The sequence below is a fragment of the Dama dama genome, chromosome 10 (assembly GCF_033118175.1).
Source record: "Dama dama isolate Ldn47 chromosome 10, ASM3311817v1, whole genome shotgun sequence".
Classification (NCBI taxonomy): Eukaryota; Metazoa; Chordata; class Mammalia; order Artiodactyla; family Cervidae; genus Dama; species Dama dama.
In genome coordinates, this window is record NC_083690.1 from 3,560,179 (window position 1) to 3,579,448 (window position 19,270).

The 19,270-nt window shown below is 57.9% G+C and overlaps 1 protein-coding gene across 4 annotated transcripts in view; it reads right to left on the bottom strand.

Moving 5' to 3' along the window:
* ABCA3 (ATP binding cassette subfamily A member 3) overlaps positions 1-19,270 on the bottom strand; it is a 40,887-nt gene that overhangs the window by 7,578 nt on the left and 14,039 nt on the right. For all 4 annotated transcript variants that reach the window (XM_061152606.1, XM_061152603.1, XM_061152605.1 and 1 more), the window contains 15 exons: positions 17,793-18,052; positions 15,752-15,868; positions 15,336-15,456; positions 13,538-13,711; positions 11,280-11,461; positions 9,280-9,423; positions 8,669-8,798; positions 7,864-8,018; positions 7,478-7,633; positions 7,185-7,395; positions 6,057-6,207; positions 3,993-4,091; positions 2,505-2,691; positions 1,475-1,778; positions 864-1,137 (listed from right to left, as the gene is read on the bottom strand). In XM_061152606.1, coding sequence (XP_061008589.1) covers positions 864-1,137; positions 1,475-1,778; positions 2,505-2,691; positions 3,993-4,091; positions 6,057-6,207; positions 7,185-7,395; positions 7,478-7,633; positions 7,864-8,018; positions 8,669-8,798; positions 9,280-9,423; positions 11,280-11,461; positions 13,538-13,711; positions 15,336-15,456; positions 15,752-15,868; positions 17,793-18,052 — 2,665 coding nt within the window. The remainder of the gene's footprint in view (positions 1-863; positions 1,138-1,474; positions 1,779-2,504; positions 2,692-3,992; positions 4,092-6,056; positions 6,208-7,184; positions 7,396-7,477; positions 7,634-7,863; positions 8,019-8,668; positions 8,799-9,279; positions 9,424-11,279; positions 11,462-13,537; positions 13,712-15,335; positions 15,457-15,751; positions 15,869-17,792; positions 18,053-19,270) is intronic.

Here is a 19,270-nt window from a genome sequence, read left to right on the forward strand (position 1 = left end):
TGGTGATAGCTCCACGACTCAATGTACTAGAAACCATTTGCTTGTGCACCATGAACAGGCGAACCATATGTCATGTGGGTCATATCTCCTAGAGCTGTTCCAGCAAAAGAAAAACTCCCGCTCTTGTCCACTTTCACCATGCTAAGCCTGACCCCTGGCGCAGCGAGAACAGAGGACTGCTGCCCACTCTCTGCTTTCACAGTGGGGTCGAGAGGGGGCGGAGGGGAGGAGGGCACCAAAGGGCCAGGAGGCAGTCGAAAATGGGAGGTGGCGATGAAAAACCCCCCATCAATGAGCTGCCCTGAGGTGGGTGACTATTCTGCAATGGACAGACTTTTCCGGCTTCATCTGGACGGTCCCCAGAGGTCTAGGGGCTCTGCAACCGGGAAGAGGAGAGTCCTACACACACGAAGGTGACAAGGCCAAGGACAGAGATGCCTGAGGTGGTCCCAGACTTGAGGCCACTGAGGGGCAGCGACACACACACACGCTGGACACTGAAGGCCGTACCCCCAGGACATAGGTTGGCAAGAGCCGGGTGCAGATTGGGGAAGAGGGTGCGGCACCCTCCAAATCCACAGGAGTCTCCAGTGGGCCCGAGGTGTGTGTGGGCTAGGGTCTCCCCAAAGTCTCTGCTGTCCCAGGAAAGGTTGTGTGTGGAAGGCTGGGGAGGGTGTGGGATTGGGGTCCCGATAACCGGGAGCTTCCTGGGAGCAGAAACAATGCTGTGTCTGCTGCTGCAGCTCTGAGGGTGTGTGTGGGGGAGCCCAGCAGTGCCTCGGGTGCGGAGGTGGTCAGTGTGCTAGGAGCAGGTCCTCAGCACGTGGGGACGGGGTCCTGGGCGGGGGGGACAGGGCACATACTCATTGAACTGGTCCTTGGCAGCCTGCAGGGCGCTCCGGGGCTGGGGGAAGTTGGACACCGTGATGGAGGCCCGGGGGCCGCACAGTAGCTTGAACAGGAGGTTGTCCACGACGGCCAGTGCTGTGGCGGGGGAGTGGTACGCCTGGTTGTTGAACAGGGCAGTGACGACCGTGTGCTCGCCCGTGTCTCTGAAGGATGCTGCCACCAGGCACCGCTCGTTGAAGCCGCCCCCCTCCACTGAGGCCCTGAAAATCAGGAACTCCTCCAGGTCACCTGTGTGGCGGCGGCAGGGGCAATGGCAGGGTCAGTGGTGTGAACGACCGGTTACAGGCCAGCGGCCCGCCAAGGCCCCGCTCTGAGTGCCTGTTCTGAAGGGCTGAAGGGCCACGGGAACCACAGAAAGGACACATCATCTTCCACCCACACGCTGTCCAGGGGCTGTGGGGCCATGGGGTGGGAGCCACAGGACCCAAGGCTGCAGGCCTGGGGGGGCACCCCCATAGCCACAGGCTCTTCCTTCTGCACCCCCAACATGGGTGAGAAGGGGGTTCTGCCAGCACAAGCCATGCCCCCGAGCCCCCCCGGGACACCCCCCTGAGACGCCCCTTACCCAGCACCTCTCGAGGCTCCTGGCCCTCGGCCTGCAGCATGTCTTTCAGATGCTCCGACAGCTGCTGATCCAGCCGAGAGGTCCCGGGGACCGAGAAGGGCACGACGGTGCGGCCGTACTCGCCCAGGGTCAGCTTCAGCAGGGGGTCGTCGAAGATCTCGGAGGAGTAGTTGATGGCCAGGAGGGCCAGGGTGAGGCACGTCACAGGCACCAGGACCTGGGCCGCAACCACCTTCCACTCGCGCCAGCTGTAGGTGGCCTTCTTCAGGAACATGGCCCAGAACTGCTGGCAGTGGAGGGCCAGCTGCGACAGAGGGGGATGGGGGTGACATGGCCGCCAGCCCGGGCCAGCCCTGCCCCTGGCAGCATGTGTGGTGCCCACGTGGGCCTAGGGGCCTCCGGCTGACAGTGGCGCGCTGGGTCCCGGGGCTTCCCCCAGGGCCTGGGCCCTGACATGGAGGACCCATGAGAGCACCTCCCTGTAGGTGTCCCCTGGGCCTTGGGGCCTCACACCAGCTGTGGTGGCAGGGCAGGCACTGTTCCATCATCCAAGGATGTTAGGGGACCCTGTGCTACCCCAGAGAGGAGCCAAGGCCTCGGAGGACTCCGGCCGTGCTCACAGCAGAGCAGATGGACAAACCTCCTGCTGCCTGTATTCCTCATGCCCAGTCCTTCACTGTGCAGGTCAGGCCGGCAGGGACCGGAGCCCAGCTCCGCTGTGAGCTGCCCAGGCGACCTCGGCCCAGGCCTCAGCTTCCTGTCTGTAAAATGGGCCCACAGCTGCCTCTGTCTCGCTGGGTACAGGGCACATGTACACGGGGCGCTGTCAGCCTTATGAGTGGCGTTTGCCCTTATTCGTGAGTGGCCAAGTTAGAACAAGAAGTGGCGGTGCTCAGTTAAAACGCTCTGGGATTTCCTTCTCTGGGCCAGCCCTTAGGAGCATGAGCTGCGACCTGTCCTCCTCCCAGGGCCCGGACCCTCCGGATGCCCGCATCTGCCCTCGCGGCCTCTGACGCTCTCACACTCTCACCCCGGTGTTGAGCCTGACGGCGGTGCACTCCTCCTCAATCAGCGCGCCAACGCCGTCGGTTGGGTCCATGGTCCCGCACAGGTGGCCGTCCACAGCCCAGTCGCTGGCCCGCCTCTCGTGCTGGTACTGCAGGGCAGGGAGCTGGATGGCCTGGATGTCCATGCTGGTGTCCACCAGCTTGCCAACCCTGGCCGAGACACGGAGGCCGGGTCAGAACAGGCTCCTCGGGGAGGGAGGGGGCAGCAGAGGTGGAAAGCCAGTGACTGCCAGGGGCACGAAGGCAGACGGCCATCTGTTCTGCCAGCTGGGCCTTCGTGTGCCCATGCACTCACTCATCCCTGCCTATCTCCAGGACGCCCACTGCAGAGACCAGGCAAAGACCAGGAGAGAGGGACAACCAGGCAGGCCCTGATCCTGAGGGACCTGGTCTCCTGGGGAGACCGACCACAGTCAGCATTTATGCCCCAGATTGTCCAGAGGGACAGGACGGGGCGCAGGGCACAATGGTAGTGCGGGGAGGGCTTGTCACAGTGTGGAGACCTGCACACTGCACGCCGAGACCAGGAGGCAGAAGAGTGTATCTTGGGAAGGGCCACCTCGGGGCAGGCATGACGGTGCATGTGGGGGGCGATCCCATGGACTGTAGCCCACCAGGCTCCTCTGTCCATGGAATTCTCCAGGCAAGAGTAGTGGAGTGGGTTGCCATTTCCTTCTCCAGCATACTTCCCGACCCAGGGATCGAACCCGGGTCTCTTGCATTGTAGGCAGATTCTTTACCAACTGAGCTACTCAGAAGTACATGTGGGGGGGGGGGGTAAAGCTGGCAGGTCCTCGGGTGGCAGAGCCCGGAGTCACGGCCTTGGGCTGCGTGGGGGGCTGCACTGAGGCCGGGCGCCACCCAACCTGTGCAGCTGTGTATTTATATTCACTGATGCTGTTGCCTCCTTTAGGTTGTGTAAGCCCCAATGAAAAAAATCTCCATAACATTTATTTTTGTATTTCTTGTTCTTAGCACTGTATCTGCTGAAAAAAGGATTCAAGAAATGCTTGACCAATGTGTTAATTGTCTGGAGCCCACACCACAGTTCTGAGGGGTGAAAGCTAAATTTTGCATCTGCATTACAGAAGGAGACAGGCCTGGGGATGATCACCTGAACTCTAGAAGAGCTCCCGGGAGAGGCCCAGGGGAAGGGCCGACACACATGGTGGGAGTGGAGCGTCCGGGCATCAGAGTTCGATTGCTCTGTGGTCTGAGTCACCTGTGTGTTGGGAACCCGGCCAGGTCTGTGCCGGTGTTATTAACAGGGCCCTGCGGATGGGAGCTCAGGCCCTGAGGGCCGGCCCGCTGCCCTCCTGCCACCCCGGGCTGCAGGTCCACCTCGGATGGGTGTTCCAGATGACTGTCAAGGGCAGTGCTTTATCATTACCCTTTAGAAAAGCCACCCGCGGGGCTGAACCCCCGCCGGACACAGACGCATGGGTACCGACCGGAGGAAGACCTCCTCCATGGTGGTGACAGAGGCCCCGAAGCTGGCGATGCCCAACTCCTTCTGCTTCTTCTCCAGTTTAGCAAAAAGACTTTCAAACCTGAAAAAAAAAAAGAGACCAGGGTGATAAGTCGCTTCTCAGTGACTTTCTAGATGATCTGTTCCTAAATAATCACCTCCGTGCAGTGTGGGAAAGGGGCAAAGGAAGTTGAGCTCCTGGAGATGGTGTCTCAGTAAAAAAGTTCAGCTTTGTCTTCCCCTGTCCCCCTTCCTCCCCCAATACAGCATTTTTTAAAAAATAATCTTCTTTTTTTTTTTTTTTTTGCCATGCTGTGTGGCTTGTGGGATCTCAGTTCCCTGACCAGGGACTGAACTGGCAGAGAAAGCACCGAATCCCAACCATCAAATCGCCAGGGATGTCCCCACACAACCTCTTTTGGGTACTTGGGCCTGTAAAGCACTCTTTGATGGCACACACCTACGTGAAGTCACTGACCAAGCCAAAAGAAGCTGGGGAATATTTATGGACTTGTAGGACACAGAAGTCCTTTCTAAGGAGAAATCACAAAGGAAAAGATAGAACCCATTTGATGTAAAATATCTCTCACAAAATTAGAAGGCAGCAATGAATTGGAAAAAAGGTCCAACAGAAATGGTTGATGTTAATACTGAATACACAGGACTGGGACGTCCAACAGTCAGAAGAAGTGATGCTTAGCACCCAGTAAGCACTGGAAGTGGTCAATCTCCTGCCAGCAGGAGTGGAAGAAACACAAGATGATAACTACGCAATGTGAGCCATTTCCACCCATGAGATACACAAGTAATAAAGAGAAGTCCAACTCAAAGCTGACATCTGTAAAATGGACCCTCCCCCATCCTGCTGCTGGGAAAGTCAAACTCAACACCTGTCCAGGGGGGAGTCTGGTAACATGTACCCCACTGCTGGGGATCTACCCTAAGGGGTCACTGGAGACCTCAACAGAGTTTGCTAGAAAGATGTGCATTAACATATTTGCGTGTCTGTAAAACATGAATATGTGATGATAGAGTAGGTGTTAAAACAAATTATAGTACATCTAAGTCAGGGAACACTGCCGTGATTAAAACCACATTTCTCAATCAGGCTTGGAGCAAGATTAATGCACCTGTAAGTTTTCTATTCCAAAGTTTCTGCATGTGAATGAGAAGTTTCGTTTTTACCTGCCCACACGGGGAGTCTGCTCTGCTTATGAGGCAGGTGTCCACGGCTCGGACCACGAGACCAAGAAGATATGTGAGTTCACAGCTGCACACCAACCCTGAGTGGCTACGGTGTGAGGAGAGCACCAGTGCACCCAGCGCCCTGTGATGACCGCCCTTCTCCTTCTCGGGCGCGGCCCTGATGCACAGGGAGGCCTGGCACCCGGGGCCAGCAAGGAGACTCACGAGGTGCCAACCATCACCGGCCCAGGAGCCGAGAGGGACCCTGGCCCAACCCACGGGTGCAGGGCGCGCGTCTCACACACAGGCCCCTTAAGTCCCACTGAGCCCCTTCTCAGATCTGCGCCTATGTGTGTACCTCTGTGTGCTCTCTCTAGGGTGTGTGCCCATGCGTGCTCTGGGACACGTATGTACCTGTGCGTGCTCTGGGACACACACGTGCCCGTTCGTGCTCTGGGACACATATGTACTTGTGCATGCTCTTTCTAGGATGTGTGCCTGTGCATGCTCTGGGACACAGACATGCCCGTGCGTGCTCTGGGACACACACGTGCCTGTGCCTGCTCTGAGACACGTATGTACTTGTGTATGCTCTCTCTAGGATGTGTGCCTATGTGTGCTCTGGGACACAGACATGCCCGTGTGTGCTCTGGGACATGTATGTACCTGTGCATGCTCTCTAGGATGTGTGCCTGTGCATGCTCTGGGACATATATGTACATGTGTGCGCTCTGGGACATGTATGTACCCATGTGTGCTCCGGGACACACATGTACCTGTGTGTGTTCTGGGGCACATGTATGTACCTGTGTGTACTATGGGACACACACATGCCCATGCATGCTCTGGCACACGTATGTACCTGTGTGTGCTCTCCTTGGGAAGAATGAACGACAGCTCTGCCCCGGCGCTGCTCTCCAGGGTGGCGTTGGGGACGTGGTGCTGGACCAGCCGGGAGATGCCCTCAGGGTTGCAGTGAGGCTCCTTCACCAGCGTCATGTGGTAGCCTGCACCTGAACACCCCAGAGTGTTCAGTGCTCACCCAGTGAGCTCAGTGGGGTTCACCCAGGGCCCCAGGCTCGCTGGGGAGGGGGCACGCTCCTGGGGAAGGGGCTGCAGAGCAGGGGCAAGTGAAGTGGAATCGATGCCCCTCAGGGTGCCTCAGGGCAGTCACCAGGGGCTCAGCTCCCCTCCCCGCACCCTCGCTGGGGAGAGATGCTGGAGGACCCGGGGTGCTAAGTACAAGGAGGTGAGACAGAGCTGGACTTCAGACTGTGAGCAGCAGAGGCTGGGTCCAAACCGCCCCCAAGACCTCTTCTCCCTGCTTTCTTGATAGCAGAGCCTCAGGACAAAGGCCGTCCTCTCCAGCAACCCCCCAGCCTGATGGTGACCACTTGGGGTAGCCTGCCACTTGCGGGGCTGTGTGTTGGCCGCGGGAAGTTCAGGGTGCAACTCCCGGGGTGTCTGGGGGGAGGGGCGCTGCTCTTCTGCCTTTGCTTCTTCTGCCGGTGGGACGTGGAGCAGACCTGGCCTGCCAGGACCACGTCGGATGGCGAGCGGTCCTCCAGAAGGGAAGCTGCACTCACACAGCAAAGAGGGGGCTGACTGCACCCACTGCCCACCCACCCTGGGCGGTGCCGTGGGCCCCCCGCCTGTGTGGGAGCTGTGATGCTGGCAAGCAGACTTGGCCCCTCCAATGGCACCCCTGCTCTTGGCAGGCCCGGCGTTGACTGCTAGTCCACTGGTCAAGGCCAAACAATGCTCCAAATTAAGATTTTCCGCTCTCCTCCTCCTCATTCTCACAGCCCCTCCACCTGGGCCCTGGGTCTCCACCCACAGGGAGCAGACAGGCCGTCTAGAGAAGGCCGCTCCCTGCCTGACCTCAGGGGCCCTCGGGGAACGTGACCGGTGGACACTTTCTCCCACACCTGGACCAGCCACGCGGACCCCGTGCGGAATGGACTTTCGGCTGCCCGCCCACCCCGTTCACCATATTTCTCCTTGAGGAACAGCGACGACCCGCAGCACTGCAGCTCCCCCTTGGCCATGATAGCGATGCGGTCCCCCAGCAGGTCGGCCTCGTCCATGAAGTGGGTGGTCAGCAGGATGGTGCGGTCGCTCTTGTGCTGCTGCAGAAGGTCCCAGATGGCCCTCCTGGAGATGGCGTCCACGCCCGAGGTGGGCTCGTCCAGCATCAGCACCTGGAGGGCGGAGGGGCGGCATCGTGAGGATGGCAGAGCCCCGCCCGGGCTGCAGGCCGCGCCGCAGGCCCCCCGGGCCTACCTTGGAGCCCGCGATGAGGGCGATGCCGATGGAGAGCTTGCGCCGCATTCCGCCACTCAGAAACTTGCTCCGGGAGTCCCGCTTCTCCTCCAGCCCGAGCACGTGCAGCATGCGTTTGACCTCCTCAGGGCACTTCTGACGCGGCAAGCCTTTCAGCTGAAACGGCGGGGATGGAGATCCGGCCCGTCCAGGCAGCACTGGCCTTGGTGCTGTTCCTGTCTCTCCCCGTGCAGGACCTCACACCCTGACCACCCTGCACCCCACAGTCTGCTGACAGCTCCCTGGAGCAGGTTCAGTTTGCTGGGAGGCTAAGGGCTCCCGAGGCTGCCTCGCGGGTGATGGGACCACAGCGGCAGCCCGTGAACCCTGTCCCCCTGCCAGCTCACCTGAGCATAGAAGTACAGGTGCTCGGCGACGGTCAGGTTGTCAAACAAGACGTCGTGCTGTGGGCACAGGCCCAGGCTCTTCCGGATCTGATCCATGTCCTGCGAGACTTCGTACCCGCTGATGTACGCTCGTCCGCTGGTCGGGGGGAAGAGACCTAGGGCCGCGCAAAAGACCCCGGGGCCCGAGGTCAGTGCAAACATCCTCCAGGAGCAGGAGGAGGGCTGAGCCTCCCTGGTTCACATGATGAGTGCCCCGCCCCACCGAGTGGGCCTCCAGAGACAGAGAAGGGTCATCAGCACCGGATGCTGATGGGACCCTGAGCCCTCGGGCAGAGACGGGGTGGCTGGTACCTGGCGGAGCCAGTTGGAGGGCAGTCCCAGGAACCCAGGAGAAGCGAGGCCTGGAGGATGGTCACTGCCCCATGACCTCCTGACCCTGCGGCCCGGTCCCCACAGGACTGGCACCTTGGACATGTGCTTGATCTTGATCCCGGCCACCGTGGTTTGTTAGGGTGAGGTGGCATGTCCCCCACACCCTTGGAGCCCAGGTCCCAACTCGAGCCTGCGCTCAGGGAGGACAGGGCAACTGCCAGAGCTGGGCCGGCGTGTCCAGGACAGCTTTTAGGAGAGTGGGTTTGGAACCCCCATCAGTGCAGGTGGAGCCCTTCCCTGTGGCCTGAGGGGCTCCCGCCCTGTCCCAGGGCCCCTGCGGCTCCACAGCTCTCAGCACGGACAGGACAGCCACCTGAGGGCACGCGGGCGGGCGGTCAGGGCTGGGGAGGGGGCGTGGAGGCTGGGCCCGCACCCGTGAGCATGGAGAGCGTGGTGGTCTTCCCCGCGCCGTTGTGGCCCAGCAGGACGGTGATCTGGCCTTCGTACAGGTTCAGGTTCAGGTCTCTGACGGCCGCCTTGCCCTTGTTCCCCACTCTAAACACCTGCGGGAGAGGCAGGGCCGGCCCTGGGCATCAGGAGCCCCCCGGGCCCTCACTGCAGAGGCCCTCCGTCCTACTCCCCCGGGAATCTCCGTCCACCCGAGGGTGCTGGGAGGAAATGATGCCCAGTGCACCGAGAGGCTGCAGTACTGATGGAAGGCCCCCTCCTTCCTGCGGCTCCCCACCCGCCCCTCCCCAGGCCCCCAGCACCCGGCGTCTTGGCAGGACTAGAAGGTCGGGAAGACCCAGGCATTGCATACAGCGAGCCCAGAGAGTGTCCACTGCCAAGCTGGTCAGAAGTTAAAGGGGGCAACAGCGGGTCCTGACTATCCTGAGCCTCCACACTGGGCCCTGGGGCAGAGCCGGGGTGGCCGGGGCACGGGGGAGCCGGTCAGAGGGCAGCCCCAGGAACCCAGGAGAAGCGAGGCCTGGAGGAAGGTCCCTGCCTTGTGACCCCGCGGTCTAGTCCCAACAGGTGTGGCACCTTGGTCACGTGCTTGATCTTGATCCCGGCCACGAGGTCCTCGGGCTCAGCTTCAAAGTACTCAGTCCTGAGCACCTTCTCAGGGTCGTCGTCCTCCTCTTCTTTCCCGAGCGCCGTCCTTGGGCGTCCGCACCAGTACGAAGGCTAGGACAGAAATCTCGATCGGCCCATCACGTCAGCTCATTTTTTTCTTTGCCACAAACAGAGCGACCACTGACCGACATGCTGGAGCTGCGAGCCTGCCAGCCCCGGGCCTCCCCGGTGAGGCGCTGCTGCAGAGAATGCACTGCCGAGAGTCCTGGGGTTGGACGAGACCCCGCGCAGCTCCGCGCCCACTGCCCCAGGAAGTGCTGAGTCTGTTCCCTATTCTGCCACGAGGGCTCACTGTGCAAGGAGCTCAGAGGTGATAGGAGGGAAAGTAAATGAAGAAACTGAATACAAAGCCAGGTCAGGAAGCGGTCCTGCCCAGGGCGATGTGGGGAGGCCAGGATGCATCCTCTCCCAGGTGCTCGTGAAACAAACAAGAGATGCCCGAGGGCCGGCCTCCCTCCCACGGTCTGGGGTCACTCGAGGGAGGCATACTGTTGGCACAGTGGTGTGGGCGGGGTCACAGGAGAGGTGAGCACAGGGCCCTGGAAGAAGCCCCCCAGGGGAAGCCCTGCTGGGAGAGAAGGTCTCACCCACAGCTCCAGCCCCGCTCCCCGTGTACCCCCACAGCCAATGGGGCGGTTCCAACGTGTCACATTCCATTGGTTTGGGGGGACACCTGTCTCCCGTTTTAAGTGACTTTGAAATCAGAATGTGTCTTACAAATTACGGAAACCGCCACACAGAACGATGGTCAGTATTTTTCTTTCCTGGACAAAGTGGCGGTGCCTCTAAGAATCAGGACCATCTTAGATTTGATGAAATAATGAGTGGACCCTGATTCTGGGAAAGACTGAAGGCAAAAGGAGAAGAGGGCAGCAGAGGATAGATGGTTGGATAGCATCACTGATTCAATGGACATGAACTTGGGCAAACTCTAGGAGATAGTGAAGGACAGGGAGGTCTGGCGTGCTGTAGTCCATGGGGTCACAAAGAGCCGGACACAACTTAGCGACTGAACAACAACGACAAAGTGGATGGACACTTGATAAATATTAGTTGAACCAAAGATAAACAGTGAAGTGGCTCCTGGCTAACCGAGCTAATCAACATGGAGTTAGTTAACAATTCAGTGGTACATGCATCAATACTGTGTAGTCGTTAAAAAGTGAAGCTGGTTGAGAAAAACACATGTTTAAATAGAAATATATTTACAAATACATTTTAAAAATTTATAAATATGTACAGATAAAATCTAAAAGTGTATTTGTAAATAGACCCATATGTACATGTACTTAAAATACCTAAGATGTAGGGCTTCCCTGGTGGCTCAGATGGTAAAGAATCCACCTGTAATGCAGGAGACCCGGGTTTGATCCCCGGGTGGGGAAGATCCCCTGGAGAAGGGAATGGTTTCCACTCCAGTATTCTGGCCTGGAGAATTCCATAGACAGAGGAGCCTAGGGGGCTAAAGTCCATGGGGTCGCAAAGAGTCGGACATGACTGAGCAACTAAGACTTTATAAAATGTACCTAGAAAAAAAGAGCAAGTCTCAAGCATTTTTACAAGATCCCCTTTTCTAAGAACAAACGTATACATGTCAGATAACATACACGTGTGCTGCACACGCAGAGGAAACCATCTGAAGAACGTCACCCAGGGTGTCAGTGGTGTTCCTCCCTGGGTGGTGGGACTGTGCTGTTCACTCTAGAAATGTGATCAGTTTTGCAAGAAGCTCTGTTACTTTGTGTGCAGAAAACCCAACCAGACATTTTTTGAGGAAGGAGGCTTGGGTGGGGCTGTGTGCAGGCCCTGTAGCCAGCCGGCCAGTGCCAGCTCCTCCTCTCGGACCTGGGCATTGTAGGTCAGGGGATGGAAGGGCTTGGGGCATGCAAGTGGCCATCAGAACTCACCAGAATGAAGAAGTACCAGGGCTGGGGCACGCCGAACTGGCCCGGGAGCACAGCCTCCACGTACCAGGTGACCAGCCCGTAGAGGATGGAGTCCAGCAGCAGCATGCCCAGCACCTGCCCGAAGGTGAAGTCATCATCCACGTTGACGGGACTCAGGAGGTCTCGCCACTGGATGCCTGTGCCTGGAAGACATGCCAGGAGACGGGCCTGACGCGGACCCGCAGGGCAGTCAGTGTGACAACTCCCCGCTCCCAGCAAACCTGACAGCTCTCCCCCGGCCTTTCAGATCAGAGCAGGTCACCAGATCGGTGTCACAGAACCAGCAAAGCTCATGAACTGACGAGAGGGGCTCACGTTTGATTTGTGACATACACGTGTGCAAACATGAGTCCATCTACACAACACATCTGTACACAGACACACAGACACATGTACACACACACGAATGAGGTCTGGGTAAGGCCAGCACTGGAACAGGCTGCCTCTAATACAGGTCTTTTCAGAGAAGGGAAACATGTCAGTGCACACAGAGTTCTGTTTAGCGATGCTCATGGTGCTCTCTCTTCTCACGGGTTTGTAGCATCACCGTCCAAAGGATGCCTGGGGGTTTCCGTGTGGCTGACTCCAGGGCCCCTGGTAGAAACGGCTGGTCTCCAGCCTTGGTCTCTGTTCACTTCCAAACAACTACAAATTTGTCTGTTTTAGGAAAATTCAGTATAGAATTTTGAAAACTGGGAGGTGCCATCTAGTTTGACTTCTCTTTGTAAATGGCTACTTTAAAGAGCATCTGAACCCTGGAAGGTACTGTGCATTAAAAAAACAACAACAAAAACTATAGTTTATCACACACTGCTGAACACAGAGAGACACATATATTTAAAAGTCCCAGTGTCAGCTGAAAAAAAAAATTCTACTGGAGGATAAAGCCACACTGAAGGTTCTCGTGGACACCCACGCCCTCCCTCCTTAGACCACAGCCAGGAAGCCGTGAGAAGTAGGGGTTGAGGCCTGGAAGAAACGCAGGCTTTGTGCCTGAAAGAGAACATCCGCGTGGGGCAGGGCTGAGAAGCAGGGCTGCATTTCCCCTCCTGTGAGCAGAGCAGCGCCAGGTCTCCCAGGACGGATGCCAGCACAACACCGGCCATGTGGAAACCCATCCTGTCCCTCCTGCCTCTGCTTAGAGCTGAGGAAGCGAGAAGGCGGGCCACGTCTGGGTCCATGCACCTCTTCAAGCCCTTCCACGAGAGGGTCTGAGTGATCAGAATGATCAGGGCTGTCTCCTGAGAGGTGAGGGCTCTGCCACTGGAGATCTAGCAGGTGTGGGGCGAAGGGTTAAACTAGGTGCACTTTCAACCCTTCAGAGGAGCCTTGATTCCATCGTCAAGTGAAATCTGAGCAAAAACGGGAGCCCCCAGGCCAGCATCAGCCCAGCAGTGTTGATATGACCCCCAAGACATTTTACACCTAAGCCTAGTAGCACAGAGTGTAAAGAATCTGCTTGCAATGCAGGAGGCCAGGGTTCGATCCCTAACTCAGGAAGGTCCCCTGGAGAAGGAAATGGCAACCCACTCCAGTATTCTGGCCTAGAGAATTCCATGGACAGAGGAGCCTCGAGGGCTACAGTCCATGGGGTCGCAGAGTCAGACACGACTGAGCAACTTACACATGACATTTTACAAGTTAGGAAATGTCACAAAGCCCAGGAAAGCCATGTCCCGCTGTGTCCCTTGTCCCTCTCTCAGGTTCCGTCTTCACTGCCAATCCCTGCAGGAAGTATCAGGGAAATGGGGGAGGGGAGACGCTAATTCCACCGCTTTACTGAGAGGTGGGAGCTATCGAGCCCACAGACTGAGACCCCAGGCCTAGGAACCCTAAAGCCCCAAGGCAGGTGAAGACTCAGAGGTGACCAGCTTGAGCCCCACCACCGGCAGATGTAGACTCTCACGTCCAGTGTTTTCCAGCAGTGACAACTGGCCCCAGGCAGGGCTTCGTGGGGAGCTCAGAGCAGGGACGGGGGGTGGCCGATGTCGCGGTGGACACCCTGACTCTCTGTCCAGTCCACCACGTGTCTCTGACCTGCCTCCCCTGTGGCTCCGGCCCCTGCTCCCCATCATGAGGACTTGCCTTCCGGGTGCTTGGCTCGTGAAGCTGCACTGACGTGGCTGGAGCGAGCATCTCGGGGCTGGAGGGCCCTCTGCTCAGACCCTCTCGGGGCAAATGCACCAGCAAGGGCAGCTGTAAAAAGGGAAATGACTCACCTTTGGCTTCAAATTTCCCTATGAGCTGGGCTCCCATCGCCATGGCGACGTTGGACAGGAGGCAGGAGAAGAGCTTCTGGCTCAGTGTCATCCAGTTGTATCGAGGAGCGACGAAGAAGTAGGGGATGTAGGAGAAGAAGTAGAGGAAACCGCCGATGGCCGCTGCCATGTTGGCTGTGGACGGAGAGAGGGCGAGGTGGGCGTGCGCACCCCCGGCCCCCGGGCACCAAGGGCCTGGCCCTCGGGCGAGCTGCCCGACCCCGGCCTGACATTGGCTGGGGGGCCCCCACTCAGTCCACAGCCTCTTCCTGGGCCGGGCTGCCGATGCCGCAGGGAACACCACCCCACCTGGGGTGGCACGTACCTGCCCCATCCCAGGGACCCCACCGTGACTGCTCCACCCTCTCCGACAGACCCGCCTCCAGCTGCGTTCTCCTGACGTGACCGACACTGAGCCCTGACCACCCACTGAGCACCCCCAGCCCTGCCCCGTCTCCTTCGCTCGTTCACTCTCGTTGGACCCGCTCTGTGCCAGGCCCTGGTCCAGGCACCAGGGAGGCAAGGCCCTCCACTTGGGGAGCCTAGGACCAGTGCAGACGCAGCTGGTGGAACTGGGGGAGGCTGGGACCAGCATGGACACAGCTGGTGGGACTGGGGGAGCCTAGGACCAGCATGGACACAGCTGGTGGAACTCGGGGAGCCTAGGACCAGCATGGACACAGCTGGTAGACAAGAAAGCCAGCAAGGCAGGGATGCCGGGTGAGCACAGCCTGCGAGGGGCAGCAAGCCGCTGACCCGGGATGGCAGGTACCCTGGGCTGCGGGCTGTGACTGTAACCAGGGGACCAAGGGAGGCTTGGATGGGAAGGTGACACGTGGGAAAGACCTAAAAGAGGTGAGTGTCCACGGGTGCTGGAGATGTGGGAGACAGGGGGCTTTAGTCCATGCAGTGACCCCCACAGGCTCCAGCCTGAAGACTTCTTTATGCCCTAAAGATCTGTTGAGGACATCAGGGGCTTCCCTGGTGGTCCAGTGGTTAGGAATCTGCCTGCAGGGGATGCGGGTTCGATCCCTGGCCCAAGAAGATCCCACATGCCTTGGGGTAACTAACCCCGTCCACCACAGCAGCTAAGCCTGAGCTCTGGAGCTGCCACAAGGAGAAGCCTGCTCACAACTAGAGAAAGGCCTCGTGGAGCAGTGAAAAACCCAGTGCAACCAGAAACAAACAAACAAAATTGGTTAAGTGGTAAATTTATATGTATTTTACCACAATAATAAAAAAAAAGAAGTTAAGAGACATGAAGGGCAGACTGAGAGGTTTAATAGGAGAGATGGGGGAATAACGTCTGACAGATGATGAGCTGAAATGAAGGTCTGAGATCCTCAGATCCAAACATCCACACAGAAAAACCAGACCTAGACCATCAGCAGTCTTCTCCCCAGCAATAAGGGAAGCCCTGTGGCCACAAGCTAATGTTATTAGAGTGCCAAGGTGACGCTTACACTCAGCTAAAGCAGCCTTCGGAAGTGAAGGCAAAACAGAGCCCTCTTGGGACACATAAAGTCAAGGAGAATTAACCCCTTGCCGAGCTTCACTGAGAGAACTGTTCAAGGATGTACGCCAACACCTAGAAAGCTGAAGGCGGAGAATGCGCAGAGTAAAGAACACCTCGGCCCCTGGGTCGTTTCTGCTCAGATGCCCTCGGACCCTGGAGCCTCACTCAGCCCAAGAGAAACACCGCCATCTTCTGAGCTGGGGGTCCCCTAAGACTTCGGCTCCCAGGGGCAGGACAACTCACCTTTGCTGAAGAAGGTGCTGACCATGAAGCTGAAGGAGATGGAGGAGATGGCAAAGCAGGCCAGGAAGACCAGCACCAGCGCGGGGTCGCTGTGCGCGAGCACCGCCACATCCTTCTTCACCTGTGCGGCAGGGCCAGGTGGTGGCGGGGGACAGGGACACAGGGCCACCTCCGTGCCCTCTGGGGGGGAGTCTCCAACACTGAAGCTGGCACGGGCAGGAGGAGGTGCCACACAGCTCTCCCTCCCTCCAGGGCGGAGTCTTGGGGGTCTCCCTGGGGGTGCCACGGCTGTCTCTGCCCACGCACCCCCCCACGGGGGTCTCCCTGGGGGTGCCACGGCTGTCTCTGCCCACCCCCACCCCCAACCCCGGACGCCTTGCTTTTCACGTCAGACTCCCTTCCGGGGCTGCGCTCACCTTGACGCAGAAGAGCAGAGTCATGAAGGAGACGGCGACGAGGAGGAGGAGGAAGAAGAGGAGGAACCACGCGGTCCAGAGCAGCCAGCTGCTGAGCCCCATCATACGCATGTACTCCTGGGGGCGCACGGGCACTGCTGTACTTGCTCCACGCCGCCTCCCCGGGCCCCAGAGAGCCCCCGCCACGCCGCGCCTGCCCTGGCCCATACAGCCGTGCCCGCAGCCACACGGGGCTGATGTGGCTGAAACTAACTAAGATTAAAAATCCTGCTCTTCAGCCCTGCCTGCCGCAGGTGCCCAGTGGGCCTGCAGAGGGGGTGGACCCAGGCCCGTCTATCTGCATGGACCGCGCTGCTCTGGGGGAGGCGGGACCAGGGCTGATGAAGCATCTCTCCTGGGCCAGCAACCAAGCAAGGCTGATTTCCCAGCTTCCTACTCACAATTTCAAATGGCCTGAAAAATGGGACGATTGGAGTGGTGGCCACCCACACCCCCACCTCTAGGGCTCAGTGATCATTCAGCATCTGGTCATGCTGGGTCCTTCTATGTATCTGGGGGCGTGTACACACCGACACTTTCTCCTGAACCGTGTCCTCGCCCACAGCTGACTGCTTCAACATTGCACTGTTTTCTTAAAGTTATTTAGGTGCCAAGTGAACAGGACCCACCTCATGAGTTCCCTGAGCCCCTCGTTTGCAGCAGTTTAAAAGCTCCAGTAATCACAGACTTGGCACTGCTAAGAACACTCTAAATGCCCTTCCACTGGCACTGCAGACATTGCTAAAGGGAGTGCTATGCTGTGCTTAGTCACTTAAGTCGTGTCTGACTCTTTGCAACCCCATGGACTGTAGCCCACCAGGCTTCTCTGCCCATGGGGATTCTCCAGGCCAGTATACTGGAGTGGGTAGCCATGCCCTCTTCCAGGGGATCTTCCCGACCCAGGGACTGAACCCAGGTCTCCTGCATTGCAGGTGGGTTCTTTACCAGCTGAGCTACCAGGGAAGAACCAGCTGAGCTAGAGGGAGAACCTCACGTAAATTCTGATGACTCTGGCAGAGTCAGTGCTGGGAGCTTGCAGGGGCTGCTATTGGTCCAGTTTGTCTGCAGCTACGTCACATCAGTGAGATGCACCTCACACACCTCCCAGGCCCCCAGAGTCTGCCTAGCAGCCGGACACTCCAGCCTCCCTTGATTATACCCATAGTTAGCTTCCTGCTCACCATGTAGGGGAACGTTTGTCTCCCATCGACCTACTGTCTCAACAGAAACAGGATGCAAGCTACACACATAATTCGGAATTTTAGCAGCTGCATCAAAAAAGTTTAAAGGGAGGATTTCCTGGCAGTCCAGTGGCTCAGACTCTGTGCTCTCACTGCTGAGGGACTGAGTTCAATCCCTGGTCGGGAAACTAAGATCCTGCAAGCCTCACGGCAAGGCCAAAAAAAAAAAAAAAGTTTAATGCAACAAGTAAGATTAATTTCAATGATGCGTTTTACTTAACCAAGATTAGTTTCAATGATGCGTTTTACTTAACCTGATGTATTTAGAACACTGTCTTTTCAATATTCAGTCTTTAGCATGAAAAGTAAAAAAGTGTTAGTCGTTCAGTCAGGTCCAACTCTTTGCAACCCCATAAAAGACAGCCTGCCAGACTCCTCTGTCGACGGAATTCTCCAGGCAAGAATACTGGAGTGGGTAGCCATGCCCTTCTCCAGGGGATCTTCCCGACCCAGGGATCGAACCCGGATCTCCTGCATTGCAGGCAGATTCTTTCTTGTCTGAGCCATCAGGTTGTCTTCAGTGTATAGCACATGAACTATGGTGCTTTATCAGGGTGGTAAAAATCTGGACGGACCAGGCTTGATTTCAGAGAAGCCCAAGATGGGCTGAACCTTGTGGGCATCAGCCTCATGCCCAGCTGCTCTGGTGACCTCAGTGCCCAGCAGCTGTCCAGGCCGGACAGCAGGACTCAGGACAGGACGACCTGCGGCTGCACAGAGCCTAAACCCAGGGTCCCTCCAAGCAGACACGGAAGGGTTACCTTCAGCTTCTTCTCCTTCTCCTGCACGATGGCCCGGATGATGCTGAGGGAGGTGTAGGTGAAGCTCAGCATGAGCAGCAGTGGAAGCTGGTACTGGATGGCGACCAGGAAGGGGTCGGAGATGAAAGGCGGGTAAGGGAACCGCTTGGCGATCACAGTGAGCTTCTCGAACAGCTGGTGCGCGGAGGCATTGGCATGGTAATGCATGATGGCCCTGTCCACTGCATGCTGCACGGCCAGGAAGCCCTCGCGGATGTAACCTGCGTGCGGGGGCAGAGGGCATTCTGGCTCGTGGGGCTGACACGCATGGGGGATGTCACATCCCGGTGTGGGCGCTGGGAGTGCTGTGGGCATTGAGCTGGTGACAGGCTGAGGTCTCCTGCAGGCCTGCCGTTCGCAGGGGCTGCTCACCCCTCTCTGGCTCCTGAGCCCGCCCTTGACCTTCCCAGCCGGCCAGGCAGCATCTCTGACCGGCCTCTGCATCATCACATCTTTCTCTCTCTTCTGCCTCCCTTGCCCGCTTTTAAGGACCTATTGAGATAATCGACAATAGTCTCGCTCCCTTGAGACCAGCTGATCAGCAGCATTCATTCCCATCTCACAGGGAGGCGGGATCCACAGACCAGAGGCCAGCACTACATATCTCTGTGTGCTCTGTGATCCCTCTCTGCCGGCCCTGTTTGACTCCTCACAGGTGTCCGTGATAAAACTTTTACAGTGAAAAAGAGAGGGAGGATACATATTCCAGTCCAGAGCAAGGCCTGCTAGGGGCTGAGTCTATGGAAGTGTGGGCACAGCCTCAGAAGGAAGGCCTGGGTCCCTGAGGTCTGAGCCCTGGGGGACATGGGGTGCAGGCCTGGGTGGCGTGGGCATCCTTGTCCTTAAAATAGTGAGTGATGTTTAGAACACCTAAAGTCCTCCAACACTGAACTGTCAGCTGCCTCTAGAAAACAGAAAAGCAATTCTATGCCCACCCCCAGCACAAGGCCATCAAGTCTGCCATCTCCCTTAAAAGTGGTTTCACGGCTGTGATAACAGCAGGCGCCCAGTGAACGGTACCTCTCGCTGTGTGGGGTGGCGGTTTAGTTCTCATCTTCACGAAGACCCTGCAGAATAGGCAACACTGTCTTCATGGGACACACAGGGCCACTGAGGCCCAGGTGTGGAGCCCCCGCCTGGCAGGAGGGGCCGCAGCCAAGTGGGACCCTGGTCTCCTGGCCCGAGAGCCAGCCTCTGTCTGGCTGCACGCCACCTCGCCCAGGAAACACCCTGCCTGCCTCCTGCTCACATGTGGTTCCCCCATGAGGCCACGCATGCTGCCGCAGGGTCTTCACCACCACAACCTCTGTGGTTGCTCAACACCGACGAGCAGCTACCCTCTGTGATCAATCACAGCCCCACAGCTGAAATTTTAATGATTGTAAACAATGCTGTGGGAAACATCTTTGTGTATCTGGATTTTCTCCTTCTTTCAGGCT